At 65.3% G+C, this 22,231-nt stretch overlaps 1 protein-coding gene across 1 annotated transcript; it reads left to right on the forward strand.

The window, feature by feature from the left end:
• Positions 1-338: 338 nt before the first annotated feature.
• On the forward strand, positions 339-15,807 carry SP1 (Sp1 transcription factor). Its single transcript, XM_086768703.1, has 6 exons — positions 339-362; positions 1,653-1,747; positions 2,444-3,938; positions 13,834-14,002; positions 14,159-14,358; positions 14,462-15,807. The coding sequence occupies exons 1-6, from the start codon at positions 356-358 to the stop codon at positions 14,779-14,781; spliced, it is 2,286 nt and encodes a 761-aa protein (XP_086624829.1). The 5' UTR covers positions 339-355; the 3' UTR covers positions 14,782-15,807.
• Positions 15,808-22,231: the final 6,424 nt, after the last annotated feature.

Genomic DNA, 22,231 nt, shown 5'->3' on the forward strand with positions numbered 1-22,231 from the left:
GCTCCCGCATTGGCCGCCGCCCGCGGCGCTTCCCCTCCCCCACGGGGCGGGGCGGCGGGGGCGGGGCGCCACCCCCCTTCCCTCGGCCCGCCTTCGCTCTCCATTAGCCGCCCTGCCTGTCACTCGCCCCCGTTTCGCGGCGCGCCATTGGCGGAGGGCGCGGGGGGGCGGGCCGCGGGGCCGGGGCCGCGGCGCGCGGCTCCCTCCCTCGGCAGCCCCTTGGCGGTCACCGGCGGGGTTAGGCCGCCTCGTCAGCGAACCGGGCGCGCCCGCCCCTCTCCTCGCCCCCGCCCCGGCTTCGCCTGCCCGCCCCCCCCCACCCACCCACCCGCCCGCCCGCCCTCCCCCGGCCACCATGAGCGGTAAGGACGGGCCCGCCGCGCTTCGGCGGGGCAGGGCGGGGAGGTTGGGGGGACGGACGGGCGGACGAACGAGGGGCGCCCGCCCGCCCGCTCGGAGGGGCCAGAAAGCGGCTCCGCCCCAACGCCGGGCCGGGCCCCGTCGGGCCGGGCCTTCGCCGAGGCTGTGGGGGGACCTGCCGGGGGGAGGGACCCGGGGGAGGGGGAAGGCCTCCGGGGGGAGGGACCCGGCCGGACGGTGCCGGGCCGGGAACGGCGGAGCGGGTGGCGGGGGAGGCCCCGATCGGCGGAGAGGGGAAAGGGGGGGGCGCCGGCGAGGCGGGGAGGGGGGGAAGGATCCCGGGGATTGGGCGCGGCGAGGAGGGTTTTTGCCGGGGGGGGGTGGGGGGGAGGCGCCCCCCCCGGGGAATGGGCCTTGCGGGGGCGGATGCGTGGGGTGGGGGGGAGCCGTGGGGTGGGGGCACTGGGGGTGGGGGGGAGCCGTGGGGTGGGGGCGCTGTGGGTGGGGGGGAAGCCGTGGGGTGGGGGCCCTGGGGGGGGAAGCCGTGGGGTGGGGGCCCTGGGGGGGGGGGAGCCGTGGGGTGGGAGCCATGGGGTGGGGGCCCTGGGGGGGGGAGCCATGGGGTGGGGGCACTGTGGGTGGGGGGGAGGCGGGATTGTTCGGGGGGGGTCAAGGGAAGCGGTGCTGGGGGGCCGGAGGGGACGCTGGTGAGGGGTGCTGGGGGCGTGGGCCGGCGTGGGGGGGCACAAGCCCCAGGTCGTGGCGGGGGGGTTGCCGGCGGAGGAGGCAGCGGAGGCTCCTGAGCGGTGGGAGAGGAAGGATTCGGGGGGAGCAGGGACCCCGGCGCGGCGGGGCCGCGGGGAGCCCCGGCCAGCGGATCCCTGCGGAGCCCCGTGGGCTGGATCCACGGTGGGGGAGTCCCGTGGGCAGGGCAGGGTGAGGCTTTGCGGGGTGGATCCCGCGGGGCCGGGGCGGGAGGTGTGCTTGCAGGCCGGCGGGGAAGGGAAAGGGGAGGCCCGGGGAGGACCTGGAGCGGGGGCCAGGGAGTGTCCCGAGCGGCTGGGGAGGAGCTGGAGCCTGGAGCAGGGCCGGGTCCTCCTCCTCTGCCTGTCCCGCTGCCAGCTCCCCTTTGGCAGCTCCCTCGGGTTCCCAGCCCCTTCGCGCCAGCACCGGAACGGCGCACCGTCCCCCCCCGGCTCTGCCCGGCCCCCCTGCCTTCCTCGCGCTCCCGAGCCCTCTTCTCCTGCCCCAAAATGTCTTTTAACTCCCGCTGTCGTTTCCCGCCCACGCAGACCAAGAGAGTCCCGAGGAGATGGCGACGGTGAAGCCCGAGAAGGGCGAAGGAGATGGCAGCAGTAACAGCAGCGCGGGCAGCGGGGAGGGCCAGGTGAGTGCGGGCAGGGAGGAACAGCCCCGAGCCGGCGGCCTCCTGGCTCCGCTCGCCCTGGGGAACCGGCCGTCCCCGTGGCAAAGTCCAGGGCCGGGCCGAGGCGTTTGTTTGGCCCAGCCGAGCGTTACGCCAGCTCCTCTCCCCGGGGAGAGGAAGAGGAGGGCGAGCCGGGGGATTGTCAGCGCTGCCAAACTCCCTCTCCGGAGCGCCGACCCGCGGCGTCCGTGGCTTCCCCTCCTCCCCCGGCTCCGCACGGTGCCCCGCAAGCGGGACGGTGCCCCCGCTCCCAGTAAACACCACTGCCCTGCCTGGCCTTATCCAGGGCGGGTGCCCAGAAGCGGCTGTGCTTCCCCGGAGTCGTTCTCCCGTGGGGAGGTTTGCCCGCTCTGGGGCGGAGGAGACGTCTCTCCTTGCCCTTTACACCCAGACTCCCTCCCCTCTTCCTCCTTCCCGAGGGTTTTTCCCTGTGGGTTCGCTCTGTCCCGGCCTGACAGCCCTGTGTCTGGCAGTTGTATTTTTCCGGCTGTGGGTGGGTTTTCTCAGGAAGGAGTGTTTATCTTTTCCAAGTATGCTCCTCCCTGCTTTCTCTTTTTATTTTTTTTAATTTTTTTTTTTTTTTTCCTCCCCTTTTTTTATTTTTGGCCTGCCCACCGGGCCGCCTCCCGCATCCTTAACTCCTCCTCTCCTTCCCAGGAATCGCAGCCTTCCCCGCTGGCTCTGCTGGCAGCTACCTGCAGCAGGATCGAGTCTCCCAACGAGAACTCCAACAGCTCCCAGGGCCAGCAAGGCGGGGGCGGCGAGCTGGACCTGACAGCCGCCGCCGCTCAGATCGCCCAGTCCGCCAACGGCTGGCAAATCATTTCCGCCGGCTCCAGCACGCCGACGACCTCCAAGGAACAGGGCAGCAACGGCAGCAACGGCGGAGACGCCTCCAAAAGCCGGCCCGTGAGCGCCGGGCCGTACGTGGTCACGACTGCTTCCAACCTGCAGAACCAGCAGGTGCTCACGGGGCTGCCGGGAGTTATCCCCAATATCCAGTACCAGGTCATTCCCCAGTTCCAAACCATCGACGGGCAGCAGCTCCAGTTTGCCACCACCCCTGCCCAAGTCAACGTGCAGCAGGACGCCTCTGGCCAGCTCCAGATCATCCCCGGCGCCAACCAGCAGATCATAACGAGCCGAGCGGGGACGAGCAACCTCATCGCCATGCCCAACCTGCTGCAGCAGGCCGTCCCCATCCAGGGCGTGGGCTTGGCCAACAACACCCTCTCAGGGCAAACCCAGTACGTGGCCAACGTCCCCGTGGCTCTGAACGGCAACATCACCTTGCTGCCCGTCAACAGCGTGGCCGCCAGCCTGGCTCCCACCTCTCAGACGGTGACGCTGAGCGGCTCCGGCTCTCCGGACAGCAGCTCCCAGCCGGCCACCTCGGGCGCCGCCATCAGTTCCACCAACACGGCCACGTCTCACGCCAGCTCCGGCGCTTTTTTTACCAACGCCAACAGTTATTCCACCACCACCACCACCAGTAACGTGGGCATCATGAATTTTTCCACCAGCGCCACGGTGGGAACCAACGCCCAAGCGCAGACGCCCCAGAGGGTCAGCAGCGTCCAGAGCTCGGACTCCCTGCAGAGCCAGGTTTCTGGGGTGGCCCTGCCGCCGGGGCAGCAGAAAGAGGGGGATCAGAGCCAGCAGTCGCAGCAGCAGCAGCAGATCCTGCTCCAGCCTCAGCTGGTCCAAGGCGGGCAGACGATCCAAGCCCTCCAGACCGCCCCGCTCTCCGGCCAGACCTTTGCCACTCAAGCCATTTCCCAAGACGCCTTGCAGAACCTGCAGCTCCAAGCTGTCCCCAACTCCAGCCCCATCATTATCCGCGCGCCCGCGGTGGGTCCCAACGGGCAGGTGAGCTGGCAGACCATCCAGCTCCAAAACCTCCAGGTTCAGAACCCCCAGGCCCAGACAATCACCTTGGCCCCCATGCAGGGAGTTTCGCTGGGCCAAACGGGCAGCACCAGCACCACGCTCACCCCCATCGCCTCCCTCCCCAGCGGCACTGTCACGGTCAACGCTGCCCAGCTCTCCTCCGTGCCGGGCCTCCAGACTATCAACCTCAGTGCCTTGGGAGCCTCTGGGATCCAGGTGCATCAGCTGCAGGGGCTGCCGCTGGCCATCGCGAACACCGCCGGTAAGTCCGTTTGGCTCGCTTCCTTTCCGGAGCCGGGCGGAGGAAATCGAAGGCGACGCGATGGTTGCTTGGCCGGCTCCGTGTCCGCCGTTCGGACCGCGCGGGGCTCCGGGCACTGGCGCGGCGGTGCCAGGGCCGGAGCTGGGGGCGACCGATGCCCAAAACAGCCGGCAGACGGGCCGGCGCTTCTGCCGGCCCTGGGAAGGAAGTGCCGATCGACTGAAACTGGTTTCGGGGGATTTTCTGATCTAATGAACTCCTGGGCGGCTGATTGCGTGAAAAGAAACGGAGGAGACGCCTGGCAGCAGGGAAGGAGGGAGATGCGTGGGGAGGGGAGGCAGGGGCAAGGGGGACGCTGAGGGTGTGGTGCGGTTTTGCGCGAGGCCGCCATCCCGCCCTGCCCGGGGGGTCTCGGGTCAGGACTGGGGAGCGGAGCCCACAGAAGGAGTCATGGCTTTGTAAGACTCAGGAATAACTGAAACGCTGCTGCCCTCCCCCCAGCGCACAAACAAACAGCAGGCCCTGGGGAGTTTCCTCGCAGGGGCGGAAGGACGGGCTCTTTGAGTGTATATTTAGCGCGGAGCTGCGTGCTGCTGCGGGACGCTGCGATCTCAGCCCGCCCCACGCGGCCCCGCGCTCCCGGCTGCCGCAGGGCACCCCGCTCCGTTCCCCCCGCCCCGGGTCGGCCCCGGCGTCTCCCAGAAGCTCCCGCCAGCCCGGGAATGGGGTGTGGACACGGGGCGTGGGCTCGGCTTCCCCTTGGAAATGCCCTGCCTGCCTCTGCGAGGCGGCCGCACACTCCTGCCGCCGCAGAAATCGGTGCCGGGAAGGAGCTCCGCTGGCTTTTCCACTGTTTTCCTTTATTTTTTTTTTTTTGTTCTGGCTCGGGCTAAAAAGGCAGTTGCTAGATTTAGTCACAGCTGAGAGGCAGCAAGAAAAAAAAAAAAAAATGTTGCTCAATCCGCCTCGTGCTTCCTTCTCGCGAGAGAGGCGGTGGCGGCGAGCGCCCTGCCCGAGTTGTTTTGCAGCATTATTTTGGGCTGTTGCTACAGCAGCTTGGCTCGCGGGCGTCTGCGGGTTTATTCCGGAGCGCGCCGCGGCCGGGGGATTAGCCTGATCCTTGGATTTCCCTCCGCGGAGGGAGCCGCTTGGAGCCGGAGCCCCGCGCGTTTTTGCACCCAGAGGGGAGCTGGTGGTGCAGCGGCCGCTTTTTCGGCGGGGAGACGCGGGTGGCGGAGGGGCTTCGAGGGGATCCCCTGGCCCCGCAGCCTGGCTTGCGCGGAGCACGCTTGTTTGGAAGGCGCGGAGAAACGCGTGGGCGACTCTCAGTTCCTGTATTTGTGCCTGGCTCTGCCCTCGGAGGTGGGACAGGGAGGAACGCTCCAGAGACCACCCATCCAGCGCGCTGGGGAGCCGCCTCCGCCTCCTCCTCCTCCTCCTCCTCCTTTTTTTTTTTTTTATTTTTAATTTTTTTTTTTTTTTTTTAGCTCAGCAGCGTGTTTAGCCCTGGATCCGCGGTGACGAATTCACCCTCCGCCGCTGGCGGCTGCACGCAGAACCGCGGCCGAGCGCCTCGCTCTGCCTTAGCTCGCAGGATGTGACGTTCAGGCCGCGCTTTGCTGCTGTTAAGTTTGAAAAACCAGAGCAGGGTTGGGGTTTCGGCTCGCTGGGACCGTAACTGAGGCTCGGAGGTTGCAGAGGCTGCGGCTGGGTCGGAAAGCTCCACGGCACCGATCCGGTCACGGAATCTGCGCGGCGCGGCCGCCGGAGGAGTTTGTCTCTGAGCCCCCCGGCACCTCGCGCTGGGTGCGTCGTCTCCCTGCGCACCCCGGCCTCGTAGCTGAGCCGTCGGGTCCCTCGCGCTCCGACCTCCCTGATCCCGATTTAAGGACGCGGTTTGTTACCGACCCTGCCTGTTGTCCAGAGCGCTGAACGTTTCCCGTGAGGAGCCTCCCCTTGGGCTGCCGGCGGCTCTGCGAGCGCGCACCGCATCTGCTGGAACTTTGTGCTCGCTTTCTGCTCGAGGCTAAAAGTTGTGAGGGCTTTTTTTGGTTTGGTTTTTTCTTTCCTAGCAGAAAAAGCTCCTCTGCTTCCGAGGGAGGGGAATGGGAAATAAAACCTCCCCCAGGTTTGCTGGGGGGGGGAGACTGACAGCTGATCTTCCCTCCCCTCGGCTTTTGCCCCGTGTTCCGGCGTGGTGGGGAGAAGGGGGTGCGTGGCGAGGGGTTTCGGTAGCTGAGCGTGCGCCCCAGCTGCCTCCCGGCCTCGCAGCCGCCGCCTTTCGCACCACTTCCTCGCAGATTGCGCTAGCCGACCTGCAAAGAGCTCGGCTCGGCTTCTCGGGGGCTGACAGCCGCTCGGGACGCGAGGAGCCCGCGTCGTCTCTCCTGAACCCCGCTTCCGTCCACGGGTGGGGGGACTCCAAGGGGCTGCGGCTTCCAGCCCCTCGCGAGGGCTCGGGGCGAGCCGCCCGTGAGGTTTCTGCTTTTCGGTTTCCTTTCTGCCAAGCAGGGCGGGGAAAGATCCCCCTGGAGAAAAATGACACCTGAAAAGGTCTTTAAAATTCCGGGGTTTTTGCTCCTGGGCATGGGGCAGCGCCTAACGCACTTAACTCAGCTTGTGTTTGTATTAATTAGGTGATGGCATCCTGCTTGGTTTGCAGGCTGCCTCCTCCTCCTCCTCCTCCTCCTCCTCCTGGGCGTTCGCTGAGCTGTGAATTGGCGCGGTGGGTGAGAAGGTCTGTGGCCTGAGGGGCTGCTCCGTGGGCAGGCAGGCTGTGCTGCGAGGGGAGGGCAGCAGGGAACCCGGGAGGGGGTTTCCTCCCCAAAACCCCCGCGTGGGTTTGGGCGCCGCCGCCCCCCGCGCCGGGCCAGCAGCAGGACCGCTTCTGGGACGAAAGAGCGAGGTTTTGGGTGCCGTGCTGGGGGCGTACCGGTGCAAAGGCAACGCAGACCTCGCCCCAGAGAGCGGCGTCACCCAAATGTCACCCCGACGGGGGACGTCCCGCGCCGGGCCCCTTGGCTTTGTGGCAAGCGGGGTGGGGGCGATTTCAGGACGTTTACGGCGCCGGGGTTTCTCTTCCCCTTTTGCCCGAGCTTTAGGCAGGGGGAGAGGGGACGTTTTTTTAGCTCCGTGTCCAGACGGTTTCAGCGGCGAAGCGGCTCTTGCCCCCGCGTACCTGTCCCTGACGGATTCCTGCCGCTTCCAGCTCCGCGCCTCGCCGATAAGAGCCCAGCCTGGCTGAGGTATGCGCTGGGTAAACAGGCGGCCGCCGGCGGCTTCCCATCCGGGCAGCACCGGGCTTCAGCCCCTCATCCCTCCGCCCCGGTTTTGTGCAAAACGGCCTCAACAGCGCTGAAGGGTGATTTATTCCAGGGGGGATGGAGCTGGGAGGGTGCAGAGGGCACTGGTGGGACTGGGGAGGTGCGAGGAGCTCCCTTTCCGAGCTCCGTCCGTCACTGGGACGGCGGCTTGCGGTGGGATGTAGCAAGGGCATCCTTCTGAAATTTAAAAAAAAAAAAAAAAGCCTTCCCGGGGGACGTAACCCTTGGAAATCTGTTTACTGGCAGCACCCCCGGCTCGCTGCCGCCACTCTGTTCTCACAGGGCTCTTCCCCGCGCCGGGGCGCTGCCACAAAGGCCCGATTGTCTCCTGTTCGCTGGATTTTAAGGGAGGCTTTGTAGCAGGGCCTTGATGAGACATCCACACGGCATCGTCCGCAGAGGGGAGGGGAAAATCGGAATCGATCTCAGGCCGGCAAGCCCTGACAGGCCCTCTCCTTAACGTGCCGTAGTTGTTTGTTTCATTACGCCCGTGACATCACGTCAGAAAATGTGAAATTTCCTGCTCTCGACTCGCGCTGGGCTGGACTTTCAGTCCCCTCCCAGCTTCCTTGGCTGACCTCTCTCCGCGGCGTCGGAAAGAGGGCGGTTTGCTGGAGAAATGACCCAAATCCCGAGGGATCCCGAGGCCTGCTTGGGAAAAGGGACCGATCCCGATCCAGACCCTGCGTCACTGCAGCACGGCTGCGTCCTGGGGAGGTTATGCCCCACACAAAGTCGCTGTGGGTCCAGGGCTCCGTGGGGCAGCCCTGCTGCTCCTCCTCCTCCTCCTCGAGGCCGGGGGGCTCAGCCGCCCGGAAATGGGAGCAGGTTGGCAGCCGTGCTGGTTGGACTGGTTGGGTGCCGCGCACCCCGTGACTCCCTTACGGAGGAGTTTCCTCGCTCGGCTCCGGACCGTCTCGCCGGGCCCTCATCTTCCCTTCTCCTTTTATCTGTGCCGACCCGGGCCCCGCCGCCGCCTCCTCGCCGAGGAGCTGGTCTTTATCGCCCCGCCGCAGGAGCCGGACCGCGGGCCGCGGCAGCAGGGAGTAGCTTCAGCGTGGCTCCTTTCCAACAGCGTCCTCGGCTCTCTGGGCGCTGGCTCCCACTCGGGACAGACTCAGCGCCGTCTGGCCGCCTCCCCGCCGCGGCGCGGGACGCCTAGGTTATGCCATGAGCGATACGGCCACAAATCCCCCCTCTCCGCGGAGGGGTGTGGTTAAAAACACGACTTTTGAGGCTCGGGAAAAGCGTCCGCCCTTGGCTGCGGAGTCGAGGGGCTCAGGTGCGGGGATGCCCCGTCTCCTGGGTGCGCGCTGCGCTGGGCTCGCGCCGCAGCCCTCCTCCGCGGCGTCGCGGGGGTCGCCCTTCCCCGGCTCGGCTGGGCGGTTGCCTCCTGCGCTCCTCGCGCGTCGTCCGGGACTTCTCTTTTTAACCAACCTGCTTTCTTCTTCGGCCCGGTTTGGTAGGACCTGGCTACAGGGTGAAGGTGCTTTGGCTACTGGGGCTACTGGTCGCCAGCGGTGTGCTCTGCCCTGGCAGGACCGCCCCAGTGAAGGCTTTGGCGGGACTGGAGGCTCCGTCCCAGTTCCGCGGCAATCCGGACTGGAATTAAAAGGGCAAAGGAGATCCGCGCTGTGGTTGGCAGCGGGACAGAGGTATGGAGCAAGTCCTGGGGCGCGTGGGGACCTTGCAGACCGGACGAGGTGACTTCCCAGCTCGTCGCGGCGTCGCCTGCGCGTCACCGGGCCGGGCGGCCGCGGCTCCGGCTCGCCGTGCAGCCCACCTCGCTCTTGACCCAACGGCTCCATCCCTGGTTACTTCATCCCCAAAGGACGCGTCACGCCTTGTGACGCGCAGAAACCTCCCAACAATTAAAGGATATCGCCGAACTCGGCCGTGCGGCTTCTCAGCTCGTTAAGCTCCTGATTAAAACACAATTACTCGGCGTGCTGCAGCAGGGACTTCAGAACCGCACCGTCTCACGCAGCCGGGCGCCGCGCGCTCCCCGCTCCGCCGGCCGTAGCGCCGAAGAATTATTAAGCGAGAGCTCGGCTAATTTACAGAAATGACTTCCTACTGCCGATTAACTCGTTTTGCAAATTAGTGAGGAAACCAAACGAGATAAAAATCAAGGGGGCTGCCTTACAAACCCTGCTCCGTTTCTTTGTGTAGCAAGTGCGGCTTAATTGCCTCGGATCTGCCTGGAGCAGAGCGTGAGGTGTGTTTTGGGGAGCGCCGGCGAGGCAACGCTGCTCGCTGCCGCCCTGGGCTTCCAGATTCCGCTGAAAAACCCGGGAGGAACCGGGGAGAGCTCGAGTTGTGAGCTGGAAAGGTTTGGATCCGGGGTTTTTGCAGGCTGGCCGTGAGTGGAGGGCAGCCGAGAGGCTCGGGGAGCCCCGGGGCTGCGTGCCGCCGGGTTTTGCTGCGCTTTCTTTTCACCTTAAAGCTTCCTCTTCCTCTTCACTGCGTCTGGAAGCGGGCGTGGGTTTGTCCTGCGTGCCCCGCTCTGCGTGGTGACGACGTACCCCCCTCTTCCTCTGCTGCCTCTGCAGGAGCTGCCAATGGTGCAGAGTTTGCGCAAGAAACCCAGGGCTTTTTTGAGTGGTTTTTTTTCTAGATCCTCCCTAAAAATGAACACGGAGTCGGTCTCCCCGCTGCTGAGGTCAGCTGGGGTGGCTCTAAAAATGCTGCTCCCTTCCATCCGCAGGGCATTTCTCACCTCGGTTGAGTTTGCTCAGTAAAACGACCCGACCCAAGCGTTTTTCCTCCGTTAGAAGACAAGAAACGCCTTGTCTTGAGACAAGTCGCAAGCCAAGACCAAGGTGCTTCGCTCTTTTTCAGTCTGAGACCGGCAAACGACCGCCCCTCTTCTGAGGGGTCCCCGAGGTCGGTACCCCCGCCCCGCGCTGATGGAGCAGGGCGCGAGGACAGGCCGGGAACCCGAGCCAGGCGCCGCAAAACAGGGTCAGCTCCGGCCCCTCCCAGGGTTTGCCACGGATTAAACCCCCTCCTTGCTCCGCTGTTAATCTATTTTTTCAGGACTTCGCTGACCTGAGCGTGGAGCGGGGGCTTGGCGGCCGTCGGGAAAGCTTTGCTCTTGGAAGGAATCTCTGTTAGTGGAGGTCATAAACGTAAATTATCCGGCTGGTTCCTCTCCGCCGAGCTTTCTCCTGAAACTGCGATATTCTGGAGCCTTCGTCGCGTCCCGGTACGCGAAGAACGAAGCGTGTACGTACAAGATCTGTCTCCCCCTGCCGTAATTTATTTATACCTTAATTAGATGCGAGCCATAGATTACCGGAAGGAGGATTTGGGTTTTTTCCCCTCCGTATGACATGCCAGCAGACTGTAAAACGCCGCGTAGGCTTCTGCCTGTTTGAGATTGAAACCGTTCCAAGACACCGGGGCTGGATTCTCCCCCTCCCAGGCGTATTTTGGGGAGAGCGCCTGTGTGTCCGCCTTCCTTTTCACAAGAGCTCTTCCCGGACGGCAGATACGCGACGGGGAAATCTCTAATCTGTAGCTGTAGTGCAAGCTGTCGTCGTTTGGCTTATAAAGCTTAAAAAAAAAAAAAAAGCCAAAGCCAAAAACCCAACAGCCAACCCTCCCTGGTTCCCCCGTGCTGGTTTTAGGCTGTAAACAGATGTTGCAAGCGCTGGAGATGGCGGGAGCTGGAAAGGTTTTGTCCTAAAATTGCTAAACTTTGCAGTCGATGACCGACCACATTCCTCTCCGACTCGGTGTCGCGGCGAGGGCGGACGCGACCGTCGCCGTTGCGGTTATTAATGCCTCTGCTATGTAGGAGCGCGGTCGCGGGACTGCACTGTCCCGCTGCGTCAGCCGCGGGTGTTATTTGCGGCGTCTTTCGGCTGTGATTCAGCCGAGCGTTTCCTCCTGCCCTGGAGGGGACTGTGTGCCAGGATGTAGGATCCTGGGGGCCGGCGCTGGCCGTGCGAGCGCAGCCCCTCGCCGCGCCGCGGGTGACGTCCCAGCTTCGGCTTAGACGGCGGCGTGCGCCTCGTCCCGCTGCGGACCCAGCCGCCCCGCCGTGACGTGAGTAGAGGCGGGACGAGCGGGTGAGCCAGGGCTCGTGTCCGTGATTGCAGCCCGTCTTGATTCTCCGGGTGCCTGGGCCCTCGACGGCGAAGGGCCTGCCCGGCACGTCTGGACCCCCGCGGATGTGGGGGGCAGAGCAGCCAGCCCGCATTCCGAGCCTCCCTGTTCCCATGCTCCTGCCGGGAGAGCAGAGCCGCGGCCGGAGGAGTGAAAACGGAGCGGTTCCTTCTGAGGAAGCCCAGACACGGAGCGAACGTAAATCCCGCGCCGACCGCGTGGGTCACTGCCGGTGCCGCCACAGAGCCGTCGGCCGTCGCGGCCGTGAGCTGGCCAGTGCCCCCCGTAGCCGGGGATTTATTCCCGGTGGGTTTTGTCCGTCCCTGGCTCCCGCGCTGAGCCGTGCCAGGGCACCACTGACACCTGCTGGTGGCACCGGGGCCACGGGCCCGAGGAAGGCTGCCTGCTGCCGGAAACTCTTCCTCATTCCCCCCTCGCTGTCTCCGCGCTGTGAAACCCTCCCGGCCACAGCGTGCGGCTGCCGGACCTTTCGGGCCGGCCCGGGTCTGAAGTTCATCCCTCTCCAGCACCAGCACCTCTCCTGGATGCGTTGCCTCCTGCCTCGAAGATTTTACACAAAAAAACCCAGATTTTTAATGGAAATTTCATCGCGTTGCTGCAGGTACTCGTCCCGGCGGGGCTGCGCCAGCCTCCCGTGGTGCCACCCGCCGGTGGCAGCACCTCGGTCCCCGTGCCGGGGCGGCGGCCTCTGCTCCTGCGGCTCTGCAGGACGCCGGCAGCGGGACCCTGGGCTGTTTTTTGGGAACGCCGACTTGGGAAACAGCCGCAGCTTCGTGGTGTTCGTGCTCCGTGTTGAAGAAGCAGCTTCCAAGTGTTGGGAAAAGGAGAAGGAGGGAGTGAACCGGCATCCCCAGGCCACCACGGCGTCCCTCGCGTCCCGGCGTCCCCATGGGCCGTCGGCAGGGCTGGCTGGCACGGTCCTTCCCATTACCCCCTCCTCAATGGAACCAGTCGGGCGGCTGCTGGTAAACAGCATCAGGAAAGCCCCGAAATGGGTGTTTTGGGGGAGACTCGCCTCGGCACAGCCTCGTTTCCCGGCAGCGGGAGAGGATCTCTGGGAAGAGCGACGGCGTCGTTGGGAACGAGCGTCTGCGTGTTCGCGCCCTCACGTGTTTTATCCCGGCCGCCACCGCGGTCAGGCTGTGATCCCAGCCCCGGCCACCTGCTTGCGAGGAAGTCGGCAGGAAAAAGGTGAATTTTGGGCTGGGATCGCGGTCTGTAGCCGGCCGAGGATGCGACAGCCTGTCCGGCGGAAGCGTCTCGGCTCGAAATCTGCCGTCAGCCCCTCTTGGCAGATGTTAAGTGCAGCGGAAAAGAGATTACTCAGCCTGCTGCGTCTGCGCCCGCCCCGGCTTTTCGGCGTGAAAACCATCAAGCGGCGGGGCTCGAAGGGAAATAAAACACTTGCGAGGCGCAGACGGCGTTACTGGAGTAGCAATTAGACGCCGGCGTAAGCGTCGAGCGATAAAACGGCAATGACAACTGATTGAGAACTCCCTGCCCCTCATCCCCCCGTTCCGGATGGCTTGTGTCTGCGCTCGGGAGCTCGGCAGCCCTACCCCGCGGCTCCGGCAGCGGCGGGAACGGGGAATCGCTCCTCCAGGGAGGCTCTGCCGGCAGCGCCAGATGATTTTTCAACTTTATATCTGTATTTCCCGTTCCGCAATCGCAGTAATTAAGCGGCGAGCGCTGCCGGTTATATCTTCGCTGACGGATGCCGACGAAGACTGTGGTCTTCCAGCCAGCTTTGTTTACCGCCGCCGTTTCGGGGAGCGGGCGGCAGGAGGGTTGGCATCTACTCTGTAGGTTTGCTCCCGGATTTTTGCTTTCATCCAAAAAACCAAGGTGGGAAATGGGAGTTTGGCAGGGTCGGTAGCGAGGTGCGGCTCCGAGGAGCCCGGGTTTCCCTTGGCGATGTTTTGACGCTTGCTTTATCCCCGACACCGACGCGAGCCAGCCGGCGCCGCGCGGTTCACATTTTTTCCCTGTTTCCTGCTCCGGGTTAGCTGGAATAGCTGGAATAGTTGGCAGGTGGCTGGAGCGACGCAGGGGGGAGGCTGTTTTTCCTGAGAGACGTGGCTCTTGCCTCTCCTCTGGCTGCAGATCGGAGAGCGCAGGCTAAAATGTGGGGGACCTGGGGGGGGACCCCGGCTTCGCTGGGGGCTGTGGAGGGCGGGGAGAACCCCGGGGCTCGGGGGGAGAGCTCGCTTTAGGATTGCGAGGGCTCAAAAAAACACGGGAGCCCGCGGAAAACCGAGGGAGAAGGCTGGAATTAATAACTTCCCTGGGCTCAGTCGAGTCGAGACCCTCCTGGCTTTGCGGCTGCCGCGGGGAGAGGCCGGGGAAAGCCCCTCTGGCTTCCCTCCTGCGGCTGGGGGCTGGCCAGAGCCCGCCGTAACCTCCCGGGGGTTGTTTTTGTTTTTTTTTTTCCCTTCCAGGTGACCACAGCGCCCAGCTGGGCCTGCACGGCGCGAGCGGAGACGGGCTGGGAGACGAGAGCGCGGCCGTGGAGGAAGGAGAGGCCAGCCCGGACCCTCAGCCCCAGCAAGGGCGGAAAACGCGGCGGGAGGCGTGCACCTGCCCTTACTGCAAAGACAGCGAGGGGAGGTAAGGCTGCTCCGCCGCGGATCCGGCGGCCTGCGCGCCCCCGCGAGCGCGCCGAGACCCCCACGGTGCCTCGTTGGAGCCCCTTCTCCCTTCCCACCCGTCAGCTGGGCCTCTCAGGGTTGTTTCTGACTCTCTTCCTTGGATTTTTTTTTTCAGGAGCTCTGGGGATCCAGGTAAAAAAAAGCAACACATCTGCCACATGCCGGGCTGCGGGAAGGTGTACGGCAAAACCTCCCACCTGCGCGCTCACCTGCGGTGGCACACGGGCGAGCGGCCCTTCGTCTGCACCTGGCCGCTCTGCGGAAAGCGCTTCACCCGCAGCGACGAGCTGCAGCGGCACAAGCGCACGCACACGGGTAGGGCTCGGAACGCCGCCGCTTCCCTCGGGATCCGCGCTGGGGATCGGGGGAAACCGTCCCGGCCTCCGCCTGACCCGCTTTCTCCCTCCCTCTTTTGCAGGAGAGAAGAAATTCGCCTGCCCGGAGTGCCCCAAACGCTTCATGCGCAGCGACCACCTCTCCAAGCACATCAAAACCCACCAGAACAAGAAGGGAGGCGCGGCCAACAGCGTGGCCATGAACGTCTCCGCCGTCCCCATGGACACGGGGGCCTCTGCGGAGGGGAACGGCGCCGCCACCCCCTCGGCCCTCATCGCCACCAACATGGTGGCCATGGAAGCCATCTGCCCCGAGGGCATCGCGCGCCTGGCCAGCAGCGGCATCAACGTCATGCAGGTGGCCGACCTCCAGTCCATCAACATCAGCGGCAACGGCTTCTGAGGGCGGACGCGGGCAACGCGGGCGAGCCGTGGCGCCGGGGCGCCGGGGCGGAGAGGCCGGCGGAGCCGGAGCCGGGAGCCGTTTTCACCGCGGGGGCCCGTGTCCCTCGTCACCCTCCAGCACTAAAACCCAGCTCCTCCCGCCTGGGACCGCAGCCCTCCTGGAGCTGCCCGACCTCCGGGGCCCGGTGACCGCCGACGAAGGCCAGAGCTATATCTGTATTTTTTAATTTCGGCTTGACCTTATTTTTTTTTTTCTTTTTTTTTTTTTTTTTTTTCTTTTTTTTTTCCCCCCCCCTTTCCCTCCCCGGGATCCGGCTGCCCCTCCGTAGCTAGCCTTCGACGCCATCATGCCTTGGTAAAAGTATACGATCATTGAAATACTTTTTAGTGAGGAAAAAACAAAACAAAACAAAAAAAAAACCAAACAAAACCAAAAAAAAAAAAAACACCAAAAAAAAAAAAAGAAAAAAAAAGGAAAAAAAAGATTCTATATTATTATTATATATATAAAAATATAAGACGTGTTGGTTTGAGAGAGGAGAGGTTCTGCTGCGACCACGGCTTGGTCTCTTGGGTGCCTTCCCCCGGAGCAGGCTGGCCCTGGGGCCGCGCTCGCCCCTCGCCGTCGTGCTGGGAGAGGAGCGGGAGAACGCCGACCCCCCGCCCTTTTCCCTCTGCTTTGCTTTTCGGCTGTTCTTTCAGTTCCTCGGCGTTGTTTGGATGAGGTTTCGCCTTTTTTTTTTTTTTTTTCTTGCCCCATCTTCGTAAAACCAGCTGCCCTCTCCCCGCCCTTCACCGGACTTTTTGGGATCTCTGCTTTCCCGGCCGTTTTCTGTGCGAAGCTCCTTTTCCTCCGGCTTTTCCTCGCTCCGGCGGGCTGAGCGCTGACTCTACGCGTGGAATCCGTGATATTTTTTTTTGGTGTTGTTGTTGTTGAGGTGTTTTCGTGCAGGTTCACTGGAGCTGTTGAGCGGAGGGGCTGGGACCCGGCGCCTTGGGGTACGCCGGGTGTCGGGGAAAAGGGTCTGGGGCAGCGGGGGCCGGCGCTTTCCGGCCCCGCGGAGGTCCCGGCGGCGAGGGTGAAGCGTTGCGGGGGCGCGGGACGGGCCCGTCGCCTCCCGCGTTTCGCCGCGACGCTGCTGGAGGGGGCTCCTCGCGCTTCCTCCTCCAGAAAGTGGTTGGAAATCGGGGCGATTCAGGAAAAAACCTCTTTGGCTTTGCCGGTCCCCGGCTTTTCCCGCCTCGGGAGGACCGGACGGCTCGCTCCTCTTCCGCTCTTCCTCCCACACCCTCCTCTTCCTGCCCCGCGCGGCTGCAGGCGGGCGGGGGCTCCCCTGCCCGCGCAGGAGGGAGCCGGGGGGGCCCAGCGCCGTCCCCCCCCCCCCGCGCGGGGGTGGGGGGCGACTTTTTAGGATTTTTCATCTCAGGGTGACGCGGGGCGGCTTTGTTTCCCTCCCCGCAGCCAGGCGGCGGCGGGACGGGGACCCCGGCGCCCGAAACCTCTTCGTTTCCGCGCGGAAATTTCGGGGTGAGGCGAGCGGGAGCCGCGCCGGCGCGGAGTTCACCGGAGAGCGGCGCTTCCTGGGAACGGGCCCGGGACGCGGGACGCCTGCCGCGCTCCGGAGCTGGGCGCGGCGTCGAGCTCGCCGTCGCCCGCGTTCGTCCCCTCGGAGGCCGCGATCCGTGAATCCGGCCGCGATCCGTGAACGGGCCTCTTCCTCCCTCTCCGGTTTCCCGGAGCGTTTTTCCTTCTCCCCGCCGGAGGACGAGCGGGACGTTTCGCGGGGTGCGAGGGGGTGCGAGGTCGCCCCCAAATCGCTCCTTGGGGCTGGCGAGGCCTTGGGTGAGCGCTTCCACCAGCGCCCCCCCGCCCAAATTTTCCAGGGAGCCCATCCCTGCTCCGACGCTTCCGGAACCAGGCCCCCCCATTCCACACCAGTGCCCCCCAGTCCCAGCCCGGGACCCAACCCCGCATCCCAGCCGAACTGTGAAGCCGAACTGGGCGGGGGGGGGGGGGGGGGGGCGGATTTTTGTGGGTTTGTTTTTTTTTTTTTTTTTTTAAAAAAAGGAAAAAAAAAAAAGGCAGCAAGCTGTGCGGGGCGGGGGCCGCCCCCCCGCGCTCTCTCGATATATATTTTTGCATTTGTATATTTTTATATAGGAAACTTTAAGCATTTGTATTTTAATAATCTGTGAAGCACTATGCGTCCCCCCCGCGCCGCGCGGCCGTCCCCCCCCGCACCCCCCCCCGCTGGAAGCGGCAGAATTGGTAACAACCAGGAATTGTCTTTTTTTTTTTTTTTTTAATTTAATTGTTGATTATTTTTTATTATTTTAATTTTTTTTCTTCCCCGTACCCTCACCCCAGCCCCCCGCGCTCTGCTCCGTCCCAGCGTGTGTGTCCCCCCCCCCCGGGAAATCAAGTGCCAAACCCCCACCCCAAAACCTCGCCCGGGGGGGGCGGGCTGTGCTGCGGGGTTTCGGGGTGTCCCCCCCCCAGTCCCCCCCCCCAGTGACATCCCCCTTAATTTTCCTATGGAAACGCAGCCGGGAGGGAGGTGGGGGGGGCGCGGGGTGCTGGCCCCCCCCCCGTGGTTTTGGGGGGAGTCTGAGGATTTTTGGGGTGGGGGGGTCCCTGTTTCGGCTCTGCGGCACCCAGGCCCCCACCCCGCTCCGCGCCCCCACCCCAAAAAAAAACCCCCACCCCCCCCAAAACACCCCCAGCCATCCCCACACCGGGGGGGGAACCCAAAAACGTGCCTTGAGAAGGGGGGGGGGGGCAAACACCCCGCTCCCCTCCCCCAAATTTTTATATCCCACCCCCAACGGGGGGCGAAATCGGGGGGGGTCGGGGTGCCCCACCCCTGGATTTCAAGGGGGGGTCAGGGCCCGCTGGGCAGCGGGGGTCCCGCAGGATCCGGCCCCCCCGCGCTGGCAATAATTCCCCGTTTGTGCTGTCTGTTAAATTTGGGGGGGTTTGGGGTTTTTTTTGTTGTTTTTTAAAAATCCAGTGGCCGATGTAACGACACGCGGGGTTTTCGGGGGGGGGCTGTTATTTTGGGGGGGGGGGGGGTGGTTTTTTGTTTTCCCAAAGTGCTATTTTTTGTACAAAGAGGGCGTAGAGGCCGATGTTAGTTTTGGGGGGGTCCTTTGTAATCGGGGAGCGCCGATTTCTTCCTTTTGTAATAAACACGAGTCGCTGGCCTCGGCTGAGTGCGGGGGGCGCCGGGGGGGCGCGGCCCATTTCGGGGGGAGGGCGGCCCAGTTTGGGGGGGCACGGCCCAGTTTGGGGGGATTGTGCCCATTTTGGGGGGTGGGCAGCCCGTTTTGGGGGGACACGGCCCAGTTTGGGGGGATTGTGCCCATTTTGGGGGGTGGGCAGCCCATTTTGGGGGGGCACGGCCCGTTTGGGGGGATTGTGGCCCGTTTGGGGGGATTGTGCCCATTTTGGGGGGTGGGCAGCCCGTTTTGGGGGGGCACGGCCCAGTTTGGGGGGATTGTGCCCATTTTGGGGGGAGGGCAGCCCATTTTGGGGGGGCACGGCCCGTTTGGGGGGATTGCGGCCCGTTTGGGGGGAGGGCAGCCCATTTTGGGGGGTGGGCAGCCCATTTTGGGGGGGCACGGCCCATCTGGGGGGATTGCGGCCCGTTTGGGGGGAGGGCAGCCCATTTTGGGGGGTGTGTGTCCCATTTTCGAGGGGCACAGCCCATTTTGGGGGGATTGTTTCCCATTTTGGGGGGGGTTGTGCCCCATTTTGGGGGAGCACAGCCCATTTTGGGGGAGGGCAGCCCATTTTGGGGGGGCACGGCCCATTTTTGGGTGGCATGGCCCATTTTGGGGGGGTTGTGTCCCATTTTGGGGGGATTGTGCCCATTTTGGGGTGGCACGGCCCATTTTTGGGGGAGGGCAGCCCATTTTGGGGGGACACGGCCCATTTTCGGGTGGCATGGCCCATTTTGGGGGGGTTGTGCCCTATTTTGGGGGAGCACAGCCCATTTTTGGGGGAGGGCAGCCCATTTTGGGGGGACACGGCCCATTTTCGGGTGGCATGGCCCATTTTGGGGGGGTTGTGCCCTATTTTGGGGGAGCACAGCCCATTTTTGGGGGAGGGCAGCCCATTTTTGAGGGTGTGTGTTCCATTTTTGGGGGGAGGGCAGCCCATTTTGGGGGGACTGTGCCCATTTGGGGGGGATTGTGCCCATTTTGGGGGGGAGTGTGCCCATTTTGGGGGGATTGGGCCCATTTTGGGGGGAATTTGCCCCATTTTGGGGGGGTTGTGTCCCATTTTGGGGGGATTGTGCCCATTTTGGGGTGGCACGGCCCATTTTTGGGGGAGGGCAGCCCATTTTGGGGGGGTTGTGTCCCATTTTTGGGGGAAATGTGCCCATTTTGGGGGGATTTGGCCCATTTGGGGGGAATTGTGGCCCATTTTGGGGGGGAGTGTGCCCATCTTGGGGGAAATGTGCCCCATTTTGGGGGGAGTGTGTCCCATTTTGGGGGGGGGCCATTCTGGGGGTGCCAGCTTCAATCCCGGGTGGGGAAACTGAGGCACGGCCCCAGGCAGGGCTGCGAGGGGCGGGGAAACTGAGGCAGGGGCTCGATTTGGGGGGGGGCGGCGGGGCCTTGGGTGGTGGGGGCACCCCGTCCCGCTCCTCCCCGCTGCGGGGGCAGCACCTTCCTCCTCCTCCTCCTCCTCCTCTCCTCTCCTCCTTCCCACCGGCCCCCGCACGCGTCCCGCCAGCGCGTCCCGCAGCCGGAGGCACCCATGGGGCTGGCGCCGCGGCTGCCGGGTGGGTGCTGCGGGACCCCCACCCTGGGGTGATGCGGAGGGGGGGGTGCGGGAAGGGGGGTTTTTTTTTTTGGGGGGGGAGCCCTCACCCACGGTATTTTGCCCCCCGCACCCAGGTCCCCGCAACCTGAGCTGCGTCTCCTACAAGCACCCCAGCGTGCGGGGCGGGCTGGGGGGCGCGGGGGGGGGCAGGGTGGGCACCGTCCGCTGCCCCCCCGGCCAGTGCTGCATCGGCATCTGGAACCAGAGCCACGCGCTGGTGCAGGGTGAGACCCCCCCCGGCCCCGGGGGGGCATCCTGGGATGGGGGGGTGATCCTGTCCTGGGATGGGGGGGGGATCCTGTCCTGGGATGGGGGGGGGTGATCCTGTCCTGGGATGGGGGGGGGATCCTGTCCTGGGATGGGGGGGGGTGATCCTGTCCTGGGATGGGGGGGGGATCCTGTCCTGGGGTGGGGGGGTGATCCTGTCCTGGGATGGGGGGGGGTGATCCTGTCCTGGGATGGGGGGGTGATCCTGTCCTGGGATGGGGTGGTGATCCTGTCCTGGGATGGGGGGGTGATCCTGTCCTGGGGTGGGGGGGGGGTGATCCTGTCCTGGGATGGGGGGGGGTGATCCTGTCCTGGGGGGGCGGTGATCCTGTCCTGGGATGGGGGGGTGATCCTGTCCTGGGATGGGGGGGGTGATCCTGTCCTGGGGGGGGGGTGATCCTGTCCTGGGATGGGGGGGGTGATCCTGTCCTGGGGTGGGGGGGTGATCCTGTCCTGGGGGGGGGGTGATCCTGTCCTGGGATGGGGGGGTGATCCTCTCCTGGGGGGGGGGTGATCCTGTCCTGGGATGGGGGGGTGATCCTGTCCTGGATGGGGGGGGTGATCCTGTCCTGGGGGGGGGGTGATCCTGTCCTGGGATGGGGGGGTGATCCTGTCCTGGGGTGGGGGGGTGATCCTGTCCTGGGATGGGGGGGTGATCCTCTCCTGGGGGGGGGGGTGATCCTGTCCTGGGATGGGGGGGTGATCCTGTCCTGGGGGGGGGGGTGATCCTGTCCTGGGATGGGGGGTGATCCTGTCCTGGGGGGGGGGGGGTGATCCTGTCCTGGGATGGGGGGGGTGATCCTGTCCTGGGGGGGGGGGGGTGATCCTGTCCTGGGATGGGGGGGTGATCCTGTCCTGGGGGGGGGGGGTGATCCTGTCCTGGATGGGGGGTGATCCTGTCCTGGGGGGGGGGGTGATCCTGTCCTGGGATGGGGGGGGTGATCCTGTCCTGGGGGGGGGGGGGTGATCCTGTCCTGGGGGGGGGGGTGATCCTGTCCTGATGGGGGGGGGTGATCCTGTCCTGGGGGGGGGGTGATCCTGTCCTGGGGGGTGATCCTGTCCTGGGATGGGGGGGGTGATCCTGTCCTGGGGGGGGGGGTGATCCTGTCCTGGGGGGGGGTGATCCTGTCCTGGGATGGGGGGTGATCCTGTCCTGGGGTGGGGGGTGATCCTGTCCTGGGGGGGGGGTGATCCTGTCCTGGTGGGGGGGTGATCCTGTCCTGGGATGGGGGGGGATCCTGTCCTGGGGGGGGGGTGATCCTGTCCTGGGATGGGGGGTGATCCTGGTCCTGGGGTGGGGGGTGATCCTGTCCTGGGGGGGGGGTGATCCTGTCCTGGGATGGGGGGGTGATCCTGTCCTGGGGTGGGGGGGTGATCCTGTCCTGGGGGGAGGGGTGATCTGTCTGGGGTGGGAGGGGTGATCCTGTCCTGGGGGGGGGGGTGATCCTGTCCTGGGATGGGGGGGTGATCCTGTCCTGGGGTGGGGGGGTGATCCTGTCCTGGGGGGGGGGTGATCCTGTCCTGGGATCGGGGGGGGTGATCCTGTCCTGGGGTGGGGGGGTGATCCTGTCCTGGGGGGCGGTGATCCTGTCCTGGGATGGGGGGGTGATCCTGTCCTGGATGGGGGGGGTGATCCTGTCCTGGGTGGGGGTGATCCTGTCCTGGGTGGGGGGGTGATCCTGTCCTGGGATGGGGGGGGTGATCCTGTCCTGGGATGGGGGGGTGATCCTGTCCTGGGATGGGGGGTGATCCTGTCCTGGGGGGGGCGGTGATCCTGTCCTGGGATGGGGGGGTGATCCTGTCCTGGGATGGGGGGGTGATCCTGTCCTGGGAGGGGGGGGTGATCCTGGTCCTGGGGGGGGGCGGTGATCCTGTCCTGGGATGGGGGGGGGGTGATCCTGTCCTGGGATGGGGGGGGTGATCCTGTCCTGGGGGCGGTGGGAGGGGGCAGAAGGGGCCCGATCCTGGGGGGCTGGGGGGGGCGGGGGCAGAAGGGGCCTGATCCTGGGGGGGGGGGGGGGGGGGGGGGGGCGGGGGGCAGAATGGGGCCCGATCCTGCCCCAGGGCACTGCTGGGGTGAGGGGCTGGGCCTGATCCTGCCCCGGCGGGTGCGGGGGGGGGGGAGCAGGCGGAGCTGGGAGAGGGCGGAGGGGCCCGATTCCCCGGCCCTGGGGGGGGTGGGGTGGGGGTGGGGGGGGTGCTGGGAAGCCCGGGCACCTGGGCCGGTTCCCAGCTCCTCCGCGCTGACCTTGGCCTTGAGCAGCGGCTGCAGCGGCGCTGGGGGGAGGCGCCGCGGGGGGGTCCCGGGCGGGTGGGGGGGTCGCGGGGAGGGGGGTCCCAGGGAAGGCAA

The sequence above is a fragment of the Chlamydotis macqueenii genome, chromosome 29 (assembly GCF_036417535.1).
Source record: "Chlamydotis macqueenii isolate bChlMac1 chromosome 29, bChlMac1.mat, whole genome shotgun sequence".
NCBI lineage: Eukaryota > Metazoa > Chordata > Aves > Otidiformes > Otididae > Chlamydotis > Chlamydotis macqueenii.